This window comes from Phlebotomus papatasi, chromosome 1 (genome assembly GCF_024763615.1).
Source record: "Phlebotomus papatasi isolate M1 chromosome 1, Ppap_2.1, whole genome shotgun sequence".
In the NCBI taxonomy this organism is placed as follows: domain Eukaryota; kingdom Metazoa; phylum Arthropoda; class Insecta; order Diptera; family Psychodidae; genus Phlebotomus; species Phlebotomus papatasi.
This window is the reverse complement of record NC_077222.1, coordinates 10,121,151-10,143,868: the sequence shown is the minus strand read 5'-3', so window position 1 is coordinate 10,143,868 and position 22,718 is coordinate 10,121,151. Positions and strand designations below refer to the sequence as shown.

General features: G+C 34.9%; 1 protein-coding gene across 1 annotated transcript; it reads left to right on the top strand.

The window, feature by feature from the left end:
* The first annotated feature begins 21,802 nt into the window (after nucleotides 1–21,802).
* LOC129798741 (peritrophin-1-like) lies at nucleotides 21,803–22,414 on the top strand. The gene is made up of 2 exons (XM_055842054.1): nucleotides 21,803–22,049; nucleotides 22,115–22,414. Exons 1-2 carry the CDS (start codon nucleotides 21,826–21,828, stop codon nucleotides 22,215–22,217), a joined length of 327 nt encoding a protein of 108 aa, XP_055698029.1. The 5' UTR covers nucleotides 21,803–21,825; the 3' UTR covers nucleotides 22,218–22,414.
* Nucleotides 22,415–22,718: the final 304 nt, after the last annotated feature.

Below are 22,718 nucleotides of genomic sequence, written 5' to 3'. Positions count from 1 at the left end.
TTTTCCGTAAACGTTCCTCCAAAAATTACCATGATAGGATTCCCCTGGAAAGATGCTCAAGGGGAATTTGTTGGGGGCTGTTAATTCATGAAGAGGTTGTTCCATGGAGTGTGGGAGGGAAATCTCAAAATTCCGCTTGAGATGATGTCTTAAGCTTTGGTAGTGTTATTTGTCGCATCATCACAACTTCCGGTGAGATGAGGAAGCCCGGGAGACATTCCCCATTCCGGTAGACATTTGCTCGAGTATTAAGCTTTTAGAATTAAATCCATTTGTTTGAATGCTGAAAGCTCCACCGCCAAAGGGAGATAGGGAGACTGAGAAAGGAGTGTTTGTTAGAGAAGATCTTGACCCCGAGCTATGCAAATGCCACCCCAAAATGGGGCGTTTTTGGGTGAATGCAGAAGGGAGACAGATCCCTTATTGACGATGTTGTACAAACAAACTTGAGACTTTTCCAGGGTGAAGGGACGTCCCATCTTCAGAATGAGATTGAGAAATCAATCAAGTGTGAACCACATCAGTTGTTCCACCTTCTCAGCTTCACTTAAATGCTAAAACTTTCTTACAATCTATCCCTTGATATATTGCATAGAGAACAACTATCATAAATGTTCATATCCAATTCATACAAATCCCATCCACTAGTCTGTCTTTTGCAAAACTTTGCAAATTAAACAACAATCTACGCTACTCCCAACTCCTCTGAAATCTCAATGAACATCAGGGTGAAAATGTAGGTACATGGAAAACTGAAACTTTCACCACGATGTACACCACTTCCTCCCAAACTCTTCTTTGCAGTGTATTGGTCCCCACCTCTAGCAAAAGCTCCAAGTAGTAGGGATGAGCTTTCGAAAATTTCGGGGTAGGTAAAAGCCAGAACCATGCGCAGTTGCAACTAAAGCTACTGGTGGCTCTTTTGAATGTCTCACAGCAGAGTCACAACAAACCCCCGCGTTTGCAGTGTAGCCGCCCCCCCTTTTGGGAACATTATCAGCGCTATTTTCATTTATTCATGTTCACGATTTTCCTTCGAAAGGCGAAAGGCGATTATCATAGGAGCACTTTGGCCGGGGGTGCGATGAGAAAGTTACTGGGGCAATGGCTGAAGGAGAAAAATGAAATGCAATTTTTCAGTGGCTAGTGCTACTTCCTTTTTCGGGAAAGCTTAACGGCCAAAGCAAATTTAAAGTGTATTAGGGAAAGATTTGAAAAAAAGGCAAATGATGGCAAGCTTGAAATTCACAGAAAACCTTCATTTAATTGCTGACTTTAAGCATAGAAGGGTTGGCAGGTCATATGTGACCCATAGGGGATGGATTTTCACACAATCATACTAAAATATTCATAGGTAAGGAACTGGTGTGATGCGTTGATTTGAAAGATTCCGGTGATCCGGACCGAAAGCTCTGGGCAAAAAAAATGTGTTTTTAGTCTTGAGGCAGGGGCCCATCAAGCCTAATAAAAAGTGAAGATATCTTTCACTTTTCCTTGTAAAAATTTTGCAGATATTGCACCGCGACTTAAACAAATTTTCTCGTAGTTCTTGTATTATTTCGGCGACCTCTATCAAATATGTATTTTTAGATAGCTCATAATGCACAATTTTCAAATATCGTCAGTTAAATCAGCATTTATCGTAACTTCATTTTTGCGATTTTGAGATATATACATATTTGGAATCAGCGTAATTTTGTTTATTAAACGCACTTGTGAAAAAGAAACTTTTATAAGCCCAATAAAAATTATTTTAAACAAAAATTATCGTAAGTGCCCTTAATTAAGAAAAATTTATCAGAATTTGTCGTAACTTCCATTTTTGGGGAAGTTACGACAAATTTCTATACAAAATTTTCAATAATCAGCATTTGCTGTAACTTCTTTTGCTCACTTGCGTGGCTTGTAATTTGCAGCAAAATTGCAATATTTCTCAATAAAACGTTTATAAACTCTTCCAAATATCGAAAGACAGTGCGAATAGTGTAACATGAAATCATTTTAATTCAATATTTGCGAGAAAAAAGTGAGAAAAAATCCCTACCCATCTGTCATTAATTCAAAACAAAACAAGCGACGTGGCGCACAAAATTTATTCAATAAAACTTATGAAATAAAAGCTTTTAGGGACAGGGATAACAGTATTATTGACTAATTTAGTCAAATAATGGCGCTTATTATCACTAGAATAATTCAAATTGATATAATGCATTTTAGAAAATTGTCGTAACTTCCAGAATCTTCATACATTAGAAGTTACGGCTTTATAAATGATGGAAGTTACGATAAAATATTATTATGTTTCTTCTAACATATTTCTCAATATTGAAGCTTTTAAATAATTTTATAAAGATTTTCTCGAGTTAACTTACAGTTTATTAGTGCCACTTTCATTATTTTGACTCAAAAGTATCGCATTCGGGGCTCATTTTTAAGAAAAATAATATTGAACTGAAAATTTCGTCTCCTGAAAAGTTGTCAAAAGGAAGTTACGACAAATGCTGATTTAACTGATGATATATCAGACTGATCAGTCAATTCTTTTCTTAGAAAAAACTTGCCAATAGTCTTCAGTGCCTCTATGCAAAAACGTATAGAAAAATCAAATGTCCAGAGGCCCCTGCTTGAGGTGAAGAAGAATCTCATTGGTGATCACCGGAACCTTTCAAATCTAAAATATTCAGTGAGAATAGTCTTGAAGTAATAACTCAGACATGGGGCAAATAGGTCTGCCACTAATGGTTAGCTTTGGCTGCAGAACAACGGATCATGGTGATTGATCACATGCCGATCAACCGGTATGTCACGGTTCACTTAATCCAGTTAGACTAAAAGACTTTTAATACTATCCTGAACAGTATGACACCCAGTAGATGTCCTCCGGAGATAACTTTCCCATCCTGTGGTTCGCAAGCTTTTCTTTAATTCCAGCACTTAAAGGTAGTCTTCACCGATCGTGCATTGCAGATCGAATCGGTAGAGGCCATCTTTAAGCGCTAAAATTAAAGAAAAGCTTACAACCATCACAGTGGAAAAGTCACCTCCGGAAGGCAGTCACCTGAATCTACGGTATGACACTTCTCATTAAGAGGTAGATTTTGCAAGCTTTGTGAATTTACCATATGAGAACTATTATTGAAATACTGCAAAATATTTGGATCATTTGGATTAAAGTTTTTATATATAATATATTAAAATACCAAGTGCTTTTCCATGTAAAAATTGCACAGTGACATGGCAAATAATTTGGTTATTGATTTAGCGAAAATCAAAATTAATATTCCGTGCACTTTGCTAAATTAGGATTTATTTCACAGAATTTCATTAGCTCGGTATCAGCTTCTCAATATCAGAGGTCATGACATAATTGAGTATATTACCGATAAAAAATATCTTCACTAAAAATTACTAAATAAATTAGTCAAGCTATAGCATTTCATCGTTAAAATCAGAAATGGTTTAACACTAGACCTATCGACTGTTTTTGGTAGTTTTTCCTAACGCGCTCGGTCAAATGACAGACTGCGGTAGGGCAGCATACTCGACATTTTTTCTTGAAAAAGAGGGAAAAATTAAAATTTAAATATTAAGAAATATATTACATGCATACTTTAAGAAAATCATAAAGCTTGATAGCCAAATTATTCTGTTTAAATATGTGTTAATTTTAAAATGTTTTTAAACCGGTCAATTTGTTCGTTTTTTTGGTAGGTTTAATGTTAATTATTGTTGTAACTGACCACCTAAAATCAAAAATGTTTCTGAGCTTTGTGAGCTCTGTGATTCTCAATTACGTTACGCATGTTACTGATTTACGGTCTAAGTCAGTAACAACGATTGCTGATCCAATCGACGACCATTTTTAGTAGATTATTTAATAAAATAAAATTAAAATTATTCAGCAAAACCTTTAAAAAAGGAAGATTAAATTGTAAATAAGTGATTTTTCTGCAAAAAGGTTTATTTTTAATCCCCTCCTCTCGCTCCGTTGTCCTTGATATAGGTCCGAAGCCTATCGATTTATTATAACCAAAACCCCATTACCAACAGAAACGTTTAAGAGTTTGAAAATAATTAAATATTCTTATTAAAAGAAATTATTTTGAGGAAGGCTTTCAAGTTTCGCACATACTCTGGCTTCGAACACTGCATATTTTTCCTAGGTATTCCTTTAATGAATCTGTCCTAAGGCATTGTCAATGCCTTTAGACAATGTCAAAGGTCAATATATTTTTATCTCCAGTCTTATAGCGTACATTTTCTGAAAAAGAACTGGTCAAATTCATTAAAGGAACATGACCAAAATATGATATGTTCGAAACTAGAGTATGTGCGGAACTTGAAAGCTTTTCTCTATATCAATTGCTATATCGGTATGGTATGATATGATTATGTTGAGCACACGAATGAAGAAAGATTCCCCATAAAAGCTATGTAAGCCATTGCATTGTGAGAACCCGTCGACCTCGCGGCAGATCTAAGACAAAGTAGCTGAATCAAATTCAGATCTATATTGGATAAGGGCCCGAAGTAACAATTTTTTAACAATAATAATCCAATGATTGTTGGATGGTAAAGGTCAGGTCAGAATAAAAAACTTTTCTTCCTAGACCTTTCGGTGCCCTACGCCCCTTTAATGGTCGATAATGTCGGGTTTCTGGGGTTTTGTCTTTAAGATTCAAAATCAATTTACCCAATAGAGACATCCCTTTGGCTCCCATGAAATACAAAGCCCCAGAAACCTAACATTTTCGATCACGTAAGAATTGCAAGGTAGCGAAAGCTCTGGGAAGAGAAATGTTTTTTTTTAAATTCTGGGCTGAATTCGACGATCACCGGATTATTGTTGTTAACAAATGCAGGATCTCGTCTTGGATCAACTTGGGATCGATCGCGAACATCTTTCCTGAAGTTTCGGAGGATTGACAGGCGTGAGCTGTTAACCCTCTAACGGGTAAGACCGCCTCCAGGCAGTCTTCACAAAAATCACATTTACAGCGACAATAAAGGTTTTATTTATTTAAAAGTGCTATAGTGTCCTCGGTAATAGTCTTATAAACATCTCTTGAAAGTTTGTTTGAACTCATTTTGACTCTTCGTTTTGTTGCTATTCCCAGTTTTGTGTGACAGATCAGAGAAAAAGCAACAAAAATATTTGTGCAAAAAAACTCATTTCCAATTTCCATAAAAATACCGATTTAAAGTTATCTGACTAAAATAAATTTATTTTTTACTGAAAGATATGTCATTCTACTTTGTATATTTTATTTAAAAAATTTGAAAAAACTAAAAATGTGAATTTTAGAAGCAAAAAGTGTATCAAATTTTTTTTTTTATATTTTCTCACCTAGCGCCTAAACTAAAAGAGATAATGAAAAATGGATGGTTTTTTCGACTTTATTGGATAACCTAGAAAACATTGTTTTAGAACCTTTTTTCGCATATTAAAGAAAACACCGTTAGAGGGTTAACCTTAATGTCATAGACCCGTGCTCCTAATAGGGCTCATTCCTATGATAGTAACAGAAAAACCTAATAAAAATTTCCCCATGCCTACCCATACCTGAGAAAGGAGACAACCAATCTCCGAAACGTCGTAAGAGGAGGTAATAGAGAAGTTTTAAAAAGGTCTATACCGTGTTTCTTGACTCCAATATTGTATGTAACCAATGCTTATACAGTCAGTGAAGGTCGTGAAGATGCATTTCCGCCGTTTAGTTTCGGAGGCTGATCACCAACGCTAAGACGGCGGCGAACGCATTGGACGGGGGTTTTCCCTTTGTTGAATAAATTATTATTATTAATATTTTTTTATTTGAATAATTTACTAACCAATTTCATTTTTCGACTCAATAATTTGGTAATATTTCTTGCTAAAGGTATTTATGTGAATTATTCATCGATTCAAAATAGGTATTAACATGAATTCAAATTGAAATAACATTAATTAATCAATAAGTCAGATAATGTTTCAGCTTTAAATGTTTTAAATGCTTTCAAGCTTGATCTAATTAAGGGCATGTGAATTAAAATATTTTTGGGAACTAACATATGCAGAAAGCAATAAAGCTTTTGATTCATTTTAATGTGTACTTATTCCAGCTTATTAAAATTAGGAACTTATTAGGGGGAGGGTTGGGCTAAACTGGGCTTTAGTGTAATGCAATTTTGCTATACAAAACAATAATTGCCGAACTTAATAAAGTAGTTATTAAGCTCAGATTACTTTAGAAATATGGGGGCAAATTGTATGTCATTGTAGGGGACACTGGGGCAATAGTAAACATGGGGTAGTTGTAAATACTTCGATTTTTTAAATTAAATATTAAACTTTAGAGGATGCGACCTATATGAATTCATAGATACCTAAGGATTCTTTTCTTGTCCTTGTTTACACACTGAGAAAAAAGAGGGTGCGATTAACATTTTTTTCTCAGAAATTTAACACTTTTTAGGTGTAAAAATATATCTGTATTTTTTAATGTTAATTTTACACCTTATTGAGGGTAAAATTAACACGAAAAAGGGTACCTTTAACCCCTAATACACCTAAAAAGGGTAATATTTACACCGATTTTGGATCAATACTGCAGTGTAAAATTAACATTTCAGGAATGTTATTTTAACTTTTTCGGATTTTTCTCAGTGCAGGTACTTCATGTTTACTACTGCCCCAACTTCCCCTATTGCCTCACCATCAATATATAGCAGCTCAGTTGCAACTTTCCCAAAAGGCAATGTTTGTTAAGTCCAGTCAAGTGTATCAAATTAGGCCAATGTCAACCAAATGGGCTCTAAAATATTCAAAGAGGAAAATTTTCTAAAAGGCGAATAAAAATGGTATATTTCGTGAATTTTCTTCCAAGAAACCCGGTTGAAATAATTGATGCAGAAAAGGCTACGAACCAATAAAAGTCACGGCATTTGCATACATTTCCAATTTTATTCCTTTTGCCACAAAAGCTCCAAATGGAAGACAAAAGGAATGGGATTTTCTCGAAATGTCAACCTGTCTGGAAGAGAAAAAAACTAGGAAAAAATAATGGAGTGTCAGTAAAATCGAAATCACAGTTGAATTGCATTGGGAAAAATATGAAGATGGACTGTAAAGAACAAAATGTAAAAATAAGAAGTTTTATTTTTTTTTTTGTGGAAAAGTGACATAACATTCAATACTGGCACTTCCTTTCCCGTCCATTTCATGTGCCTTGGAGCGCCCATCTCAAATGCAGAATCCTGTGAGATGGAAAATTGATTTTCTGCATTTATTTGTGCATTGTGACAAAATCGAGAGAAAGCATAACATATGCAGAATACACTTCTCTCTGTTGGAATATTTTACAGCTGAATAATATTTTGTCAACTGATGAAAGTCTTATTGTTGTAACTGGAGGAAGAGACAAAAGTGATGACATACATCACAAGGAGCTTTCTTGCGAGAAATTTACCCATTCTAAGTCAGTGCCAAATTTAGATAAGTTACAGTATATCGACATCGTGCTGAAGGGTAAGCAGAGCGACATCGAAAGGGAAGAAAGCTCATGAGAAGTTCTAATTCAAATTACCCTCAACCCCTATAGTTGCTATCCACGTCCGAGAAAGAGGTAATAATAGATGAATTTAAGTGGCTTCATTTATGGGAAAAGACGCTGCACCAGGTTCTCTCGGTTAGAGCTTTTCTTCATTATCTCCACAGTGACTCCCCATCTTGCATAGCTTTCTCTCAGGATTCACTCTGCGGAGGGATGATTTATGTTCATGAGACATTCTCGAGAAAGACAGATTTTGCCATTCTGAGGAGAATACAGTGTCACAGATATGCACCCCAGCCCTCTCCCTCCAAGAAAGCAGCCTTACCTGTGCATGAGGAAGAGTTGAATGACAAAGAAAAGCGCATTACCTTTTGTTATCGAAAGCTCGTGCGATGTTTTTTTTACCTCCTCAATCCATTTTTGTCACTTTTCTTTAAACCATCGAAGAGATAGTGTATCCAATTTGAGGAAAAATAAAATACAATCGCTTTCCTTATGGAAATATCTTCAAAAAGTTCCTATAGATTTTTTTTTACCAAATATTTTCACCCAATCCAACATCTCTCTTTAAAGTCAAGTCCCAAGAGGATACTTTTGAATTATTTTCGATTGCATATATTGTATTCTTAAATGTTTCTTTCGAAGTGGACATTTGAGAAAATTAAATTCCAAAGAAGAGAGAATTTGAACGGATTCTTCAAAATGGCATTTGTAATTTTTAATTTCGTTCATTTGAAAATCTTTTGAAGTTTTCTATAGAGAAATATATACAAACGAATGGTAGAAGCTATGAGGGGGTCGATAAGATAGGTCAGCAAGTGAACAGTTAATGGCAGATCACCTGACCAGCGTCGATTAGTTTGCATGATAGTTTGATCGGCAACCATAAACCGTGAGCAGCAAGAACTGTTAGGGTAAGTGTATCAAATTTCGACAAGCTTGCAATTTCGGCCACTATTTTTCTTCCTCAAATCTCCATGAATTCTTAGTTTTTGGATACTCTGGAGATTATACAGCGCAAAAAAATAAGAAAAAGTAACGCTTTGACAAAGGAGATGATGTGATAAAGATATTGGAAGATTTCCCGAAGGGCGAGGAACTATGAGAATGAAGGTGGCCGAAATAAGCCACCAAAGCTATACCCAAATAGCAATTTGGAGTAAGATTACCGTTGGATGTATGTATTTTGGATTCCAAAATCGTGTCCTGTGACGGTCGTCAGAGAGTCAAATGACGAAAAATGAGGAATAATATGGCGGTAATTTCGGAAGTCATTTGGCGTCATAATAACTCTGAGATTACTCACCCACGACTAAAATATGACGCGCCAAAATGAGCTCTTCCAGTGTCCCTATAAAAAATCTTCCTCTCACAGTGGGTATACCTGAGGAGAAGTTTCACTTGTAAAATGTCAAATAGAATTACTCAGTGCTGTGAATTCGCAAAGTAGTTGGCAATTTTGCGTGTTTTCTCAATAATATTCTAGTGTGCATTGGGAGGAAAAGATCTCCCAGTAGAAATGTGTGTTGTGATTCGAAAAAGTACAGTGCCGACAGGAATTAAGTAAAAATTAGGCAATTTTTTGCATAATAAACACAAAAACATTTTTTTTGTAAAATGAAATTTTGTGGTTCAGGAGTTTGCTCCAGTTTCTGTAGTGTCATGTGATCAGAATTTTGTGTCGAAACGATCCATTTAGTGAAAATTTTTAAAGATTTTTTTGTGTTGTTGCTATCGATTTGGAAAATTTTCGACATGTCGGATGGCACATTCAGCAATAGTCGAACGGCAAAAATCTTCGCAAATGTGAGTAGTAAATTAAGGAAAAATTAGATAAATTTACATAGAACGTGGTAGAAAACGATAGAAAATGTGAAAAATTGTTGCCAAATAGTGTCTACGGTGGTAGTGCAATACAAAGTTGTGAAGTGCGCATTCAAAGTGCGTACGTCGATTTAATACCTATGCGGTAGAGGAGGAGGACGCCAAATGCATTATTTTTGGCGCGTAATTTTTTGTACGGAAAAAGACCGTCGTTTGGAGTCGCTTTTCTTACTGCATGGCAGAGTAAGCTTTAGAACCGTATAATAACGATAATATTACTAATTCAATCTTGCGTAATGCTGTGACCAAAATATGACGCGAATATGACTACTTTTTAAGATTCCAATTAGGAGTAATCTTTTAGACTATTTCTTGTACACCGAAAACCAGTCATTTTCGAGTAAGAGTATTTTTTGCGGATTGGGTATCTACAGTGTTATTCATTTTAAAATATATTAAGAATAAACTATCTACAAGGTTCCAATTAACACTTCTTAAAAAGAAGTAACAACGAAAAGTCAATAATAATTCTAGGTGACCGGAGGGAATAGGTGAACGACAGCGTAAATCTACTTCCACATCACCTTAGAATTAGCCGCCCTCCTGCAGGGAAAAATCCTCATTAAAGGCTACCGCGCCAGAAGAAACCGGGAAATCCGGTCAAGATCCATTGGACCAATGGCCGCAGTATATTAAAAATATTAAGGGAAAGCGGTGTGCCTTTGAATGCGGCAGCCTTTGAAAGTTTCAATTTTTCTCCTATTTCCCATAGCTAAAATTCCATTTTGCTAATCGAAGTTAATAGAAAGTAGTTAATAGTATTAACAATAGTTCACAAAATAAAATTTTCACTTTGGGAAATAAGAGAAAAATTGAAACATTCAAAGGCTGCTGCGTTCAAAGGCAGACCAGTTTCCCCTACATTCCAAACTTGAGACTTTGTCGCTTGCATGAAACTAGGACGAAATTTGGCACACTTACCTTAACTACTTGCTTTTGATTTTTAATTTTAAAAATTAACAAAAAACGCTTTTAACCGTAATTCTCAATATTTCGCCATAAAATTCATCAAGAGCACTTTTCATGAGTCCTGTGACCAAATTTAATCATTGGTTTCATCAAACCTTGCCAAAAAAAAACACCAAAGTCCTGATTTTGAAATACAATATTTTTACACGTGTTGAAATTTCTTGTTACTTCTTATTCAGGAGGGTTATTTGGAAACTTATAAAGTAGTTTAATGTGTTTGTTTCCCAAAATATTGAAAAATTAATTTAAAAAAATATAGAAATTGCTTTGTGTGCTATTCCGGTCACTATGAGTGGAACTTCGGACACCTTAAAATATTTTGTTTCTGCAATTATTATGATCAACAAGCCCTAAATTCGAATATGTTTTAGAGGTATTCAAGGCGTATATTTCGTCCTTGGGCACCTATGTTCGAAAACCATTTCGATATCGAATTTTCGAAAATCAAAGTTTAACTACTTTGGAGAGCCTATTTTTCAACTGATTTGCTTAAATTTGGCTTTTTTTGAAAAATTTTGAAATTTCCAATTCGACTGCATCGGACTTAATCTGTAGTGAATCGGTAATATAACCGTAAACGGTTTACTTTTGACGGATTTACTTTTTTTATTTGTTCGTGTTCTTGTTACTCATGCTAAAATATTCTAAAATCTACTTTATTTAACACTTTAAGGACGAGACGCTTTTTTCTGATCGAAAATCAATGATAAAAAATAAACTAATAAACAAAATTAATTAAATTTCTTACATCTAGCCTTGGACAATCCAACAAAGGTTGATTTGGTATTTTTTTATGAATGATAGAAACAAAAGTAGCCTAAAAATTTAAGTATTTTTTTTTGACGGTAAAAATGAATGATAATTTTTACTCCAATGAAAAATATTATGTATGACTAGTGTACATTCTATTCCCAAAAGGGGTTTGCTTAAAAAAAATTAGAAATATAAAAAAAATAATAAAAATTTTTATCAATGCGGTCATTTGAAAATTCGTCACTTTTGAGCTTTAATATTTTATATAATATATAGCAAATAGTTGGAGTTTTGCAAAAAATATCCTAGATTCCTATAACCTTCTACTTTACGATTACGTACAAACATTAGAAATAAAGAACATTGTTTATTCCACGGGTGACCCAATCGTCCTTAAAGAGTCAAGCAATATCTTATTTAGGAATGGTTTTTTTATTTGTCAATCAATTTAATTGGGAGTAAAACGGTACGTACCCAAAAAGCGTGCGAAGGATAATACACTGGATAGCTCTTTCTCGTGAGTTCGAGCACTCCGCAGAGCTAGAACTCTTTGCCATCTCTTTTCTAAGAGTTTCAAAATTATTTTAAATTATTTTAAAACTTATATAGCAAACCTAAATTGATTGTTATGTAAAGCAAAATATTTCTTGTGCATTTTATACAGAATACAGAAAGAATAGAAAAAAGAAGTGTAGTGGTCATATGTTACTTTGAGTGCTACTCAATATCTTCTTATGTATTCAAATGGTCCTTCAGAAATTCTGCAAAAGAAAAATGGGATGAAAATGGATGAGATAAGGATAGCCTACCGTTGGGAAATCCTTGACTTTTGGTTGTAAATTGTTTTTCCCCACTATTAAGCTCACCATTAATCTTGCAATTTGTGCAGAAATTCGCATCAGATGGCAATAAAATCAATTATTGTTGAACCTGGCATTGTGCCTCTATATTCCACCAACCCATTTGTCATCTTTGTCATCGACCTCAATTGCAGATGAACTTAATGGTCTACTCCATCAATAGATTCTCTCTATTATAATTCACTGTAACAATTACTTCCATCCACAATCGTTCATGTGAAACAATTTCAAATGGAAAATAAAATTCACAATGACAAGTTATATTTTAATTTTCAAAATATTATTTTATCCTCTTTTGTTAAACACAAAATCCATTCACTTTTTAATCAATTCTTTTGTTTGGATTCTTTTTTATTGAATTACTTTTGATTGTGCGAAAATAAAATAACCTCCACCAACAATCATGCAGAAATTAAAAATATTATTATAGAGTCATTGATTAATAGAGCGATATAATGCATTTTTAATAGCTTTAATTCAATAAATGTTTCAATTGATATTTACATAATAGCAATGTCATGGAAAATTAATATTGACAATAAGCTTCGTTTTTGCAATTGAATTATTCTCATGAGTATTTTTTATTATGTTAAAACAAATACTTTATCATACTTAATCAATATGGAGACAAAAGTTATGCAATTTTGTGAAAAGATATGATATTTCCTCTGCGTACGGTGTATTTGGTGCATTCGAACCTGTCGCCTTTCTTGTAGATTCTTGTGTGATATTCGGAATACCTCGGAGTCGGAGTTCTTCTTTGGTAGACACCAGTACTTAGTCGACGTAGACCATTTCCGATTTTGTCATCGAAGTCAGTCAACGGATTCACTTAGGATCCACTTCTGGCTCACAAGTATAGCCAATTCTTTCCGGAAAGAGAGACGAGGCTTATCCCACTCTGACTAGTGAAAGGTTTCATTGGTGGAAGAAGATTGACTCTTTGGATGTATCGAGGAATGGAATTTACTTTCTACTTTGATTAAGCAGATTCTTTTGTCAACAAAAGTCCATTTGATTTTATTTGACTTCGCAACTTTTACTTTGCTCATTTTTCTTCGGATGTCCACTATAGCAAAGAGAGCCCAACTTCCTTACAAAGATCCCGCTGCCAGGACATCTTACTTCCTATACCGCTGTAATATCAATTTTACAGCGGATTAGTTGTCAAATGCATGCATCTATTGCTCCAGGTCGATCAGGGCTCAAGACTTTCATTGTTACAAATCGTACGGCCTTTGCACATTGCCTTGATCGTTAGCGTGAATCCCTATCCGAAGCATAGTGCTTTTTCCATAACATTGGTTTTTACGGGAAGGCGTTGTTAGTTCCTTGCTCAACCCTATCTAGACAGATCACATCTCTTGTGAAGATTAATATTAAGATTTTTCTATGGATAAGTTATAATCTTTTCGAAACCGCTGCAACCAAGCCACTTTACTTAGGCCCATTGATAGGGAGTGTATTCGATGTTCGCCAGTGGAAAAGTGGTCAGTGAACACCCTAAGAGGAAAACGCTTTTTTGGCCTTCGCCCAGAGCTTTCGGTCCCGACATTGACCTTCTTCAGTAATCGACTAAATCGACACTGAATAATATCCATAACGAAACCGAAAGCTCTGGACAAGACCAAAAAAGTGTTTTCTCTTACTGTAACCATTTTTCCACTGCCGAAAATCGGATACACTCCATATCAAGAAAATCGCGCCAGTTTCCATTGTTAGATTATTTAGGCTCACTATGCACTCCCCATTCTCCTGTTCTATCTTAATCCTCAAGGCGGTACACCTATATATCACAATGCTCTATGAGCGTTTTGATTCATTAAACACACTACCGATTTATATCACGGTAGACCAGTCTCGGTTTGTGGATCTAGGCAGTGAATGTGTATTTGTATTCGACTAAACTTTGCGCGTCGAAACTTATTTCCTATACCAATCTCTCTTTTTAGAAAATTCATTGTCAATGCATTGGCATTACTTTTCCATTCAATCACTGGACGAATTGGAGACTAATACAGCAGTTAAAAAATGTGTAGCTGTCTAGCCTCGAACCCGAGTACTCAAAGTCAAAGAAATTCTACTCTATCCACTGATCCACTGAGGAACCAGATCTCTTGTTACTTAATCTTAGGTTTGTGAAATCCTAAGTGTGTACCGGGAAACACCAGGCAACTTAGCTTTAAGGAAAACATAGGAGTTGAGGAGAAGAGACTATGTATCCCATTACCCCTCATTTAGACTCCAGTTTGTTTATTACCTAGAGGTAACAAACAAGTCAGTATTACCTTATCCCTATAAGGGTCGCGGGCCCAGGATATACAGCTCAAACTTGTCGGTCCTCCGCCACTTCAGGAAGATGTTCAGATTCGAACTCAAGGCGCTCCAAGGGAAGATTCTGAATTTCATTCAGCCACCTTGTCTTAAGCAGTGGTCAGACTAAAGATTTAGCCCAGTTTCCGAAAGTCTCAAAATACTAAATATCGAGAAATTTTGTTGACTTTGAGAACCTAATAGGTCATTTGTCTTTAATAATCCAATTCTAATATGGGCTTCAGACCTCAACCTTAGCCATCTGGCTTAACTCCTCTAATTCCTTATCAGACATGATTTTTTAGGGAATTGTTGTTTAGTGATAGGGGACTCTCCGGTGGTGGCCCGTGGATTTGAAGTCACTCCACAAAGAAAAACACTTCTTCAATCTTTCCCAGAGCTTTCGGTCCTGGATGTGGACCTTCTTCAGTAGTCGACTAAACTATGTTTTTTTCTACTTTATGAGGATCGTTATTTTGTGTGGGATTGGACAATATCATCACTTTCAGTTTATCAATTGGGATGGTTTTTTTAGGAAATTGTTTTCACTGATTTCGGGACCGTACATATGCACGTAGGTCACTTATATGGGAAGATGGGTATGCTCACAGAGAGAGGTTTGAAAAACCTTTTAGGTTTTCTTTAGGTACTGATATGATGTGATTTGGCGCTTTCTGTTAATAATTTTCCTTGAAAATTCCTGGCCACCACCGGAGAGTCCCCTATCAATACACATCACGTCAATTCTTTATCCAATTATTGTTGTTTAAAATTAAATATTAAGGGCAAAAGATCCATTAGATTTTGAAAAATCAATAAAATTGCATGTTTTAGATTTTTGAGACCTTAGAGAACAGGGCTAAACCTGCAGTCTGAAGCCGACATAAGTCGAATTTTGCCAAAAAGTTTGACTGATAAGAAATTCGAGCAGGTAAGCCATATGGCTAAGCATTAGGTATGAAGCCCGTATTAGATCCGCCACGATGTCGAGGTCTCTTCACAATGGTTTTTCTAATTTCATGATAACTCGAAATTATAATCAAGATTCTACTCACGATAATAAATTGATTAAATGAGGAAAAGAGAGTACAAAGAAATAGAGGATACATTACATAGAATGCTCGAACTCCTTAACAACTTCCTTGCAACAGACTCTTAACTTCAGCCAATTCACGAAGTATTTCTCTGCTTTGTGGTAAATTTATTACCTATTCCGCGATACTCTCTTCAATTCGATGCCTAAAAGAGATATTCACAAGACAATTCGATATTCCAAACTCTATCTTGAAATTTACTCAAAGCTCTCCCATTCTTTTGGGAATCACTCTCAAGAAAATTGACACACTGTTGGTGCGGTTCTGACAAAGAAAAAGTAGGATATATTTTGCATAAAATTGAACATGTGAGACTCACAAATTTATCCATCATATCTATCGGGGCACTCATCCACACCAAAAACCTTCCAAACTCCTTCCGTTGGCTTTTCCCTATCGTAGCCAAAGAAAAAGGCTATGGTATATTTGCATACATGACTGCATTTTCGTGTTGGTAAATCGAATGGAAAATACATGAGGAGAGCAAACAAAATCACCCACCCAATCTCTATAGAAATTTTGGTTTGGCTCTTCAAACATCATGGAAAAGAGATATTGGGTGGGAAATGGGAGGGGTGGCATTGTGTTGGGGAGTGGGATGGTTTTTCCGGCATTCATCTCTGGGATCTTGCCGGGTAAGAAGGAAGCTTTTCCAAGTATTTTCGGGGTAGATCCAACAATGTCAACAATTTTGTTCAGTCAAAAAGTTTTTTTTTGTTAATCATCATTTTGTTGATGCAAATTGCTCCAAACTTCAATTTTCTCTCCTTGGGGCAGAGCTTTATTCAAAATCTCGCGGGTTCTCTAAAGTTTTCATTTTTTTGGTGGAATTCATCTGATGAAAAGTTGGATTGGAAAATAAACATTAAAAGTTCATCTCCATTTATTATATAGGACTTCAATGTCGTTGATAGGCTCAAGCAATTACGGTATTGAGGGCAATTAATCAAAAGCAAAAGCTCATGTGTGTGAATATATTTTCTAAAGTGATTATTGTGATTTTGGCACGCGAATTGTTTCCCGCCTAGAATGATGATAAAGTGAAAATATTACAATAAATCCCTCCACATACTCCCCCCTCTCCCCCTTGCTCCGAAAGTACCCCACAAAATAGGGCAGCAAAATTTCAGGGTTGAATAATAATGCTAAAGCTCTGGCATCTCACTTTCTGCATCAACAACATAAACATCCAATGTTGCTGGGTTAAATTTTGGGTACGATGTTTATGAATTCTGGCAAAAGCTCCTCCATACAATGCCCCTCACATCCCCATCCACCCCCGCCCCCCATCGAATGGTAATTTTGAGTGTGTTTGGTGGATGGCGTTAATTAATTGAATTTTCTGAAATAATTTAATGCGGGTGTTATTGTAGCTGGGGGTTTATCATTCAGCTGGAAATTTATATTTTCACTCATGTGGACTTTTCACCAACATCCTCAAAAATATTCTCCCCAGAGAATTTTGGGGGTGACCCCCAGATTATGTGACAGAGAAAAAGCTCCATCAGAGATTGTTTTAGGGGGATGAAAGAAGAAGAAAAAGTATAATGGTACTTTGAATTGAGGGTTGGTTTTTGTGGCAGGGAGCTTTTGCAGATTAATCTCAATGTGTCCTTAAAAGACAATGGCAATGTATCGTTTTAAAAGCACGATGCTGAAAATCACAGTGACAGAATGTTTAATGAAGATATAACTGAAAAATAAGCTTTTATATCTTCTGCTTAAAAATTAACGATAAGCACTTTTGGATTAGGGTATCATCCAGGCTGTACTTTTTGTTTCTTTTTTGGACAAATTCAGAAGGGGTTGCTGGCAAAACCCCAATATATTATACAATACAGACTGTTTCTGAAATTATTCAAACAAGATAGGATCAGATTGTATAAATTCCAGATCCTTATTTACGAATTTCGCACAGATCTTATAAATTGCTCAATTCAAGTTCAAGCAGTTCAAGTTGTTTTGAGGTAATCCACTTCTTACCAACTGCTCTATTTATTACATATCTTATTTAAACCAAGCCACAACGAAATTAGGGGACATAAGAAGTTTACGACTTATGAGAAAAACAAGGAAGACAGTTTATCAACACCTTTGGTTAGAGATTTATAGAACTAGAGCAAAGACGGAACTCTTATCTCAACCTTGGTGTTTTAGTGCATTTTTGTAAGCTACCTAGGAAGTGGAGTTAATAAACTCATATTAGATACATTTACAAAAAGAAATAGAGTGAAAGAAAATTATAAATAGAGCAGTAGATCTTGGAATATTGCTCAGTTGAGTTAAGTCGGTTCACTTTAAGGGAGAATTCAGCTTGGTTCAGTTATAAGAGTCTAGATTTTTAATCCTACCCCAAATTATCTAGAATATTACATTTTAATATATTATTTTGGCCTTTCAATTACGTAAACTTTTAAACTATGACGTCTTCAAAGCGGATAAGTTGAACTTGGCCCATAAAAATTGGTTTGGATTTAGGGGAAAGCACCCTAGCTTCGGACGACTCAAGCTTCAATCGATTCATTTTTTTCAAAACGTTTTTACTGAATTTGACCCGTTGTAATACATAGCCAGTCAAATGTCTCACATTTTCTGAAAAGTACCATAGATTAAATCGATTAAGGACATAGAAAAAAATTAGTTGTCCGAAGGTTGAGTTGTCCAAAGGTAGCGCGCCTCCCCCTACTTAAATATGATATCTCAATAATCAAACCAATTTATCTGGGCTAAGTCTAACTTTTGTTTCCTGATACTGTGCTTGCTTTCTTCTGTGCTGAACTCACTTACTTCTTAAGCCGAGAGACGGTTTAACGTAATTTTAAGCAAAATAATGATCAGGGGAAGTGCTCATAATTTTGGATAGCTTCTAATTTTGGACACTTTGAAGATAAAATTTTTTTTTAAAGATTTTAAATAATTGAAAGCCCAAAATAATATATTTTAACGCATCTCAAATAAAACATTGTGAAGCTGTTTAAATACGGGTACAATTTGTAATATTGGATAACATGGAGTTCCGGAAAACCAATTTATAGTTCGAATAGATCAGTTAAATATAAAAAAATAGTTAAAATCGGTTTGTGCGGATTTTCATATTTTCCAAAAGTCCAAATTTTACCCTACAGTGTGTTAAGGGTGATAAAAGTCTTTTAGATAAACAAGACAGCACAGTAGGGGAGACCGGGGTAGAACTAGCCACCAAATGAAATTTTTCATTGCATATAATTTGTACAAAAAATGTTTGTATGAAGCTGATAAATATTTCAATGAATAGGAAGGGAAGTATGTATTTCACAGAGAAAAAAACGGGGGTTCGGTTAACTTTTTTTTCGTAACTTTAACACTTTTTAGGTGTAAAAAAATATCAGCATTTTTTAATGTTAATTTTACATATCTTTAAGGGTAAAATTAACATGAAAAAGGGTTAATTTAACCCCTAATATACCTAAAAAGTGTAATGATTACACCGATTTCGGATCAATTCTGCAGGGTAAAATTAACAATTCCGGAATGTTATTTTAACTTTTTCGGATTTCTCTCAGTGTTTAGAATAAAGTGTGGTTTCCTTAATATGCCTTCGCAGGCAAACTATAAGATACCACTATCTAATACTATAAATGACTTATTCTGCCCCGGTCTCCCCTACGTGGTTTAACAAATGAACATGTACCATTAAGTTACCTCTCCACTGACATTTGTAATTAATATAGTATGACATTTTCTGATTATAAATATCATTAACTCCATAGGGGAAGTATTTTAGGCTTCGCACACACTCCATATTCATACACTTCATATATTTTCCGTCGTCCCTAATTAATTACACCTAAGTATTTCAGGAAATGTGTGATTTAATAGTAGCTTTTGGAAAAAATATAAACTATTCTAAACCTGAGTGTGTGCGAAGCCTGAAAGCATTCCCCTACTTTTAATGTAAGAGTATTATTCGAAACACGATTTATTTAGTGAGGGTAAGTCTCAAACACATTTAATCATGAAATATTTCAAATTTTAGGTAATTTTATTTAGTGATTTATTTTTGAGTAATCATAATATTTTTGTACATCTTAATTTTTTAACTTCATATAATGTAATTTAAATTTTTTTCTAATTTTTGTTTGTAAACATGTTTTCAAAATTTCCCATGAGAATGAGCGAGATGACTATATCTATGTTTTATTCCCTCTCATTGGAATGTCAAAAACATATTTACTAAACAAAATTTATTGCGCGTTGGGCATAATAATAATAATAATGCTGGCATAACATTCCATGAGGAACAAGGCCTTCCCACAATGGGATTTCTAGACATGCATTATTATTTTTTCTTGTACGGGATGGGGTTGTCAGTCCCATGCCCGTGGAATCAAATGCAGTGAAGCTCGCTGGATACAATCGGAACACCTTTAACGCCAGAAAAATTCCTGGTGACCTAAAGGGGATTCGAACCCGAGACACTTGCATCATAGAGCGAGTGCTCTACCACTTGACCCTTTGATTGCACAAAAATAAAAAAAAGTCTACATAATTTTCAATACAATAGGGAGATACAAACGATGACAAGTATTCACCATATTTACCTTATAAAATATAATAATAAATCAATACACAATTTTAATTAGAACATAAAAATAAATTGGGAAACAAATAAACACATGTTGTGCAATTGTTTTAATTTAATTAATTATTCAAAATTGGCCTCTTCTTTTAAACATGTTTTAAATTAATATAAAAATAATATTTGAATGTAGGGGAAAGTGGGGCATCTTTGAACTTGTGCTTTTTTCTCCTATTTTTAAAATAAATTGAGCTAATCGTAATGTAATTTAGCTTCACAATTATTAATTTACTGAGCTGAATTATATTATAATACAGTCCAATTTAAAAAAAGAGCCAAATTTTAAAGCTGCTCCATTCAAAAGAATCGCACTTCCCCCTACTATTTTACTGCTTGAACTCAAAGAGAGACCAGTTATAAAATCCGCTTTTGTTTCATTTTATGAAACGGCTAGAGGCCAAATGGTAAGAGATATCGACTTTCGGTTTTCGATGACCCCCTATAAGTAAACATTATCTAAGATAGCCTTTTTTCCGTTTTCCCTCTACCACCTTCTCGCCCCCCCAAAACCATGCTTTTTTGTTTATTTCGGAAAGAGTTCCTGGATCTTTTTAAAATATTTCTAATACGTTTTTGCGGTAGTCAGGATTTATATTTCGTCCATAGATATCTATGACCTAAAAAAAAATTCATCACTTTGTAGTGCCTATTTTTCAACCGATTTGCTTCAATTTGGACTTTTTTGAAAGATCTTGAAATTTCAACCCGACTGCATCGGGCTTCATCGGTAACGAAGCGGTAAAGTACACGTAATCTTTATCGAATTTACTCTTCTTTTTGCCCGTATGTTTATTTCTCATGCTAAAATATTCTAACATGAACTTTTATAACTCAATTTTTTTTATTTCGGGATGTTCTTTTTTCTAATTTGCGAATCAATTTAATCAGTAGGTATAGTAAATCGGTTTATACCCAAAAACCATGCGAAAACATAATCCACGGAGAGCTTCTTCTCGTGAGTTTAAGCACTTTGCAAAGCTAGGACGCTTTGTCATTTCTTTTTAATTATATTAATTTATTATGATTTCGAATTTAAATAGGTTAAATTAAATTTTAAAAAAAGCGTCTCCTAAATTTAGAGATTATTACGGTTGTAGGGGGAAGTGGGGTTATATTGAGCTGTGGGGCTAAATTGATATACATTTTTTTTTTGCATATTTCTAAATGCAGCTGGTCTTTATAATTCTTTTATTTGGATTCACAATTGTTTTGTCTATCTAAATTATATTACGTGAAGGCAAAGCTTCCTTTAGAAATATGAGAAAAAATCGAATATCAATATAACCCCACAGCTCAATATAGGCCCACTTCCCCCTATAGAGGATATTTAAAACACAATAGCTAAAAATCAATTTGAACATAAAATACATTTTCTAAGAATTTTTGAAAAGCAAATTACGATAATTACTCAGCAGAAAGAATTTAAAAATTAGTAATAATAAAATTGTCGTTAGCTTCAATTTATAATTCCTAATAAGGCATTGATCAAAGTTTCCAAAAAAATACAAACTTCATTATCAAATTAGTTTTAGATTGAGTTATTTTGTTCACGCAAACTAACCATATTTCTCGATTCGAAAGCCAAACAATTAGGAAACTTCTGGCAAATCACCAAACTCTATCATCTTGGTAGAAATTCTGCCCGAAAGTGCTAAAGATGTTGCAGAATTTCCACGCGAAACCTCATAACAATTGATCGGAAGTTTTTCCTGCAACATTGCATGCTTTTCCCATAGAAAAATTGCTGGTGAGATTGCAGGTCAGATCAGTGTGCTTGAGAGTTTCTTGGTGTTTGGAGGTGAATGATAAATTGCCGAGTAGAGAAAATGTTTCACCGACTTGCATTAGTGCTCCTCGTCAGTGCATCCCTAATCTTTCTCACAATTTGCGATGCCCGGGAGACTTGCCAGGATCCCACGTGTCCATCCGTTGCTGATGATGAAGTTGAATGGGGACTCACTCTTCTTCCGGCACCCAGCAATTGCAACGAGTTCTTCATCTGCAACCGAGGCATTCCCATAAGGATGTAAAGGACATGCAGAATGAGGTCTCAGGTATAATAAATTCTAACGGTGAGATGTCCTTTTCTAGGTTCTGTCCAGCCACTTTGGTCTTCAATCCAGCCATTAATGTCTGTGACTACCAGAGAAATGCCAAGTGCAGAGTTACCTGTGAGCCCAAGGATGACAATTAGACCAAGTCCGATCATCAACGTGTAACGAATGTTCTTCTTAAAAAGAAAATATAAAAAAACTTCCACTTGAGAAAAGATTACGCGATAAATTTTTTTCTTAAAATCTCTCGTGCCAATGGAAAATAAATTCAGTGTTGCAATTCATGTGAATTTGTTAAGGAAGATGTCAGTATTCTCTTCCTCATTTTCTGCCTTCGTCCGCCCTTAGCATTTTCCGGGAGAAAAAATAGGGTCGAGTGTACACTAATTGCCCATTCCCTATTTTTTGGCTATTTGTTCCTAAATTCAGCTTTTTTTATTTTAAAACGGGATAGAATTCATACAGTTCTTTTATGTGTGATTTTTTTTTCAGGTCAAATTCATTTAAATTCCACGTTTGAATTGTCGGTTGCATCAGCAAATGTCGAATAAACATTTAAGTAAACTTTCAGAGAAAAAATGCAAGATATCTTAAATCAAACCTTACAAGGAATCGGTGTGCAAATATTGTAGAAGTTTTAT